Below are 4,156 nucleotides of genomic sequence, written 5' to 3'. Positions count from 1 at the left end.
GAGGGATCTGAATTGTATTTATACGGTTTTCTTATCACATTCCCCACAGTTCGTCCTCTGACCCACACTAAACTTCACAGTGCATTTTAGTCGTGACTTTTGTAGTGTCGTGTTATTTTTGAAAGTAAGTATAAGTGGTTTTTTTTTTTTTTTTTTTTTCCCTTTTTTATTCATCATTTCGATATATTTTTCCTTCCAAAGAAAAATTCTCTTTGTTTCGCTATCCAATGTTAACAATATCTTCCCTTTCAGATGGAACCTGGAAGTGAAGTCGCTACCGAAAAGGGCCGGGGCCGGGGTCGCGGTGCCGGTCTGATGGCCCTCCTGGCTGCCCAGCGGGCCCGACGCACCGTGGGTGCGGCCAGCCTCAAGCTGGGGCCTGAAGTGGAAGCTGGTCCCTCTGCGGCCAGCGAGGCGGAGGCTCCCCCTCAAGTGGCAGGTGAGGTGGAGGCTCCTCCTGGGGTTCCAGCATCCCCAGAGGAAGACCGAACCAAGGAGGAAGGCGGCGTCAACGACGCCTCAACAGCGGTGGCGCCGCGTTTGGCTGTCGAAGCCATAGGCAGCCACGCCAAGACGGTGAATTTTTATTTCTTTTAAGAAAATAAATTATTAACCGAAATGCTTGTATTATTTTTGCTGCGGTGTTCCTTCTGGTGTCCATGGGTCATGGTAATGTAAAATTCTGCTTACATGGACCACTTCAGTTTTAGATTTTGGCGAAATGCCCTTTCGTATCTCATAGTCCACATCAGACATTTTCCGATTTATGTAATAAGGACCAAACCATCTAAGCAGTAATTTTTCACTTTTTCCTACTTTCCTAATAGGGGTGAAAACTTTTACTTGGTCCCCCACTTCAAATTCAACATGGCGGTGTTTACAATCATAACGTAATTTATCTATGTTTTGACGCCGTTTTATATTTTCAACTGCCAAATTTCTGACTGCTAAACCAATGTCTCTAATTTGGTCGCTATTACTACTTTCTAAGGGTGGCAACAAGTTTGCTTCCGTTGGTAAAATAGGTTCACGACCGTACACCAGCATGAATGGTGAAAATTTAGTACTATCTTGTTTTGCAGAATTGTACGCAAAAGTCACATGTGGAAGATATTCATCCCCATTTGATTGATCAGTATTAGTATACATAGATAACATATTGGCTAAAGTTTTATTAAATCTTTCTGTTAAGCCATTAGTTGCGGGATGATACGCAGTAGTAAACTGACTCGTTGTCCCCATCTTTTTTAGCAACTCCGTAACTAATTCTGATTGAAAAACTTTCCCTCTATCGCTTAACAATTCCTTGGGTGCACCGTGTTTTGTAATAATTCTCTCCAGTATAAATTTTGCTACAGGTCCGGCTTTGCCGCTCGGTAATGCGTCAGTCTCCGCCCACCTTGTGGCGTAATTTATCGCTACCACTATCATGGTTTTGTCGCTGCTACTTCTGCGAAACGGACCTAACAAATCTATTCCAACTTTTTCAAATGGGGTGCCAACTGGAATAGGATGTAACAGACCAATAGGCTTTTGATTTTGTTGGCCTTTCCTGGCCTGACAATCCGGGCATCCTTTTACAAAACGTTCCACATCCTTTTGCAACCCTTGCCAATAGTATCTTTGTTTTATTTTCGCTAGGGTTTTTGACAATCCCAAATGGCCACTCAGCGGTTCTGAGTTGTGGGAGTACAAAATTTCCCCTATTAACTGTTGCGGTATCACTAAAAGTTTAGTCCGGCCCACTCCATGCGGGTTTATACGGTACAAAACTTCTGATTCAAGCCTAAAATTTTTCGCTTGCTTGCGTATACCAATTGTAGCTTCTTCAGGATGTTTTATAGCCTGAATTATTTCCAAAATGTTTTTATCTTTTGCTTGCAATTCTGCAATGTTACGCATATCCAATAAAAAGGTTGGTATTTCGTCAATCTCTTGTACTTTCGTATTTGCTGGCAAAACAGGATATCTGCTTACGCAGTCTGCATCTCTGTGAGCAATTCCTGATTTATGATGTACTGTGTAGTCAAATTCAGATAACTTTAACGCCCAACGCGCTAAACGTCCAGTAGTCTCTTTCAAGGTTTTTAACCAACATAGCGCATGATGATCAGTCACTATTTTTATAGGTTTTCCATAGATAAAATGCCTAAAATAGGATAGCGCCCATATAGCTGCTAACCCTTCAAGTTCTGTTATAGAATAATTTTTCTCAGCTTTACTAAGGCTTCTACTTGCATATGCTATTGGGTGTAACGCATTTTCATGATCTTCCTGCAATAATATTGCTCCGATTCCATCTTTACATGCATCTACCCTCAATTCACATCCTTTATTTGGTTGAAAATGTGCCAAAACTGGTTCACTAATCAATTTTTGTTTTAGTGTTTCAAATGCTTTGTCATGTATGTCCTGCCAATCAAATTTATTTTGCTTCTTTGTTAAATCATGTAAAGGACGTGCAATTTTCGCAAAATTTTCTATAAACTTCCGGTAGTAGTTACAAAGTCCCAAAAAACTTTGTACACTCTTTACATTTTTTGGTCTTGGAAAATTTTCAATTGAAACTAATTTCGATTTATCAGGAAAAATTCCGTCTTTTGAAATTGTATAACCAAGAATATTAATTTTTTCCTTTAAATATTCACATTTTTTAGGTTTTAGTGTTAAGCCTGCCCTTCGGAGTCTATTGAAAACTTTACGTAATTTTTCTAAATGTTCATCTATCGTTTTAGAAAAAATTATAATGTCGTCCATGTAAATTAAAACTTCTTTCCATTTTAAATCTCTAAACACTACATCTCCCAACTGTTGAAATGTTGCCGGGGCATTGCACAATCCAAAAGGCATTACATTAAATTCCCATAATCCGTGACCTGGCGCTGTGAAGGCAGTAAGTGGCTTACTTTCTTCTTTTACTTTGACTTGCCAATAACCTGAATACATGTCTAACGATGAGAAATATTTGGCGTTTCCTAAGTACGTCAAAATATCCTCAATATTAGATCCTGACCATGAATTTTTTACCGTCACATTGTTTAACTCGTTTCAATCGTGTCTCTCCAGACTTTTTCTTTACTAATACGACGGGACTTGCCCAGGGCGAGTTACTTTGCCTTATTATGTCGTATTGTTCCATTTCTCTTATCTGTTCATCTATTATCTCCTTTTCTTTTTGTGCCACTCTGTAAGGTTTCTGTTTTATAGGTTTAGCGTTCCCTACATCGATTTCATGTTCAATGACATCGGTTTTTCCCATATATTTTGGTGTTTTTGAAAAAACGTCCCTATATTCTGAAAGTAATGTCTGCAACTTTTTACACAATTCTGGGTTCGTTACATTGCTTAGATTATGGTCATTCATGGTAATCATTTCTTCATCATCTTCAGTTTCATCAATAAAATGAACTGGAATTTTTGTTATATCCATTTCTATATTTTCCTGTAAATAACCGATTGTGGTATTTTTCAATACGAACACTTCTTTAAACCTCATATTATTAATTTTGATGTACAGTTCCATTGGAAATTCGTAATTTGTCTAAGGAAAGTATAATTATAGAATTTGACCGTTTCTCAATTGAAGAAAAAGCTCAAATCTTTAATTCTCAAAATTTTGAAATTTTTAATATTGAACAAGTACATTCAGAAATCTTTAACTTTGAAACTTCGGATTGCGACTTTGAAACTTCAGATTGCGACTTTTCTTTAATCCGTTCTCAACATCTCAATCAAGAAGAAAGAAAAGAATTAAAAAATGTCATCAAACAATTTTCAGACGTTCTGCATAAACCAAATTCACAATTAACCTTTACTAACGAAGTAAAGCATGAAATTAAGACCACAGATGAAATACCCGTGTACACTAAATCTTATCGTTATCCTTATGTTCATAAACAAGAAATTCAAAATCAAATCTCTCAAATGCTTAATGATGGCATAATTCGCCCTTCATCTAGCCCTTGGTCATCCCCAGTTTGGATTGTCCCAAAAAAAATTGACGCTTCAGGCAAACAAAAATGGCGTGTAGTTATCGATTATTGCAAAATCAATGAGAAAACGATTGACGATAGATATCCAATTCCAAACATTGCAGATATCCTCGATAAACTTGGCAGAAGTCAATATTTTACTACATTGGATCTAGCCTCAGGCT

The 4,156-nt window shown here is 37.7% G+C and overlaps 1 protein-coding gene across 1 annotated transcript; it reads left to right on the top strand.

The window, feature by feature from the left end:
• LOC145738340 (uncharacterized) lies at positions 1 to 1,052 on the top strand. Its single transcript, XM_081993143.1, has 2 exons — positions 1 to 124; positions 253 to 1,052. The coding sequence occupies exon 2, from the start codon at positions 253 to 255 to the stop codon at positions 595 to 597; it is 345 nt and encodes a 114-aa protein (XP_081849269.1). The 5' UTR covers positions 1 to 124; the 3' UTR covers positions 598 to 1,052.
• The last annotated feature ends 3,104 nt before the right edge of the window (positions 1,053 to 4,156 follow it).

The sequence above is a fragment of the Ips typographus genome, linkage group LG15 (assembly GCF_016097725.1).
Source record: "Ips typographus isolate SLU linkage group LG15, UJ_Ityp_2.0, whole genome shotgun sequence".
Classification (NCBI taxonomy): Eukaryota; Metazoa; Arthropoda; class Insecta; order Coleoptera; family Curculionidae; genus Ips; species Ips typographus.
This window is presented reverse-complemented; position numbering and strand designations above follow the sequence as displayed.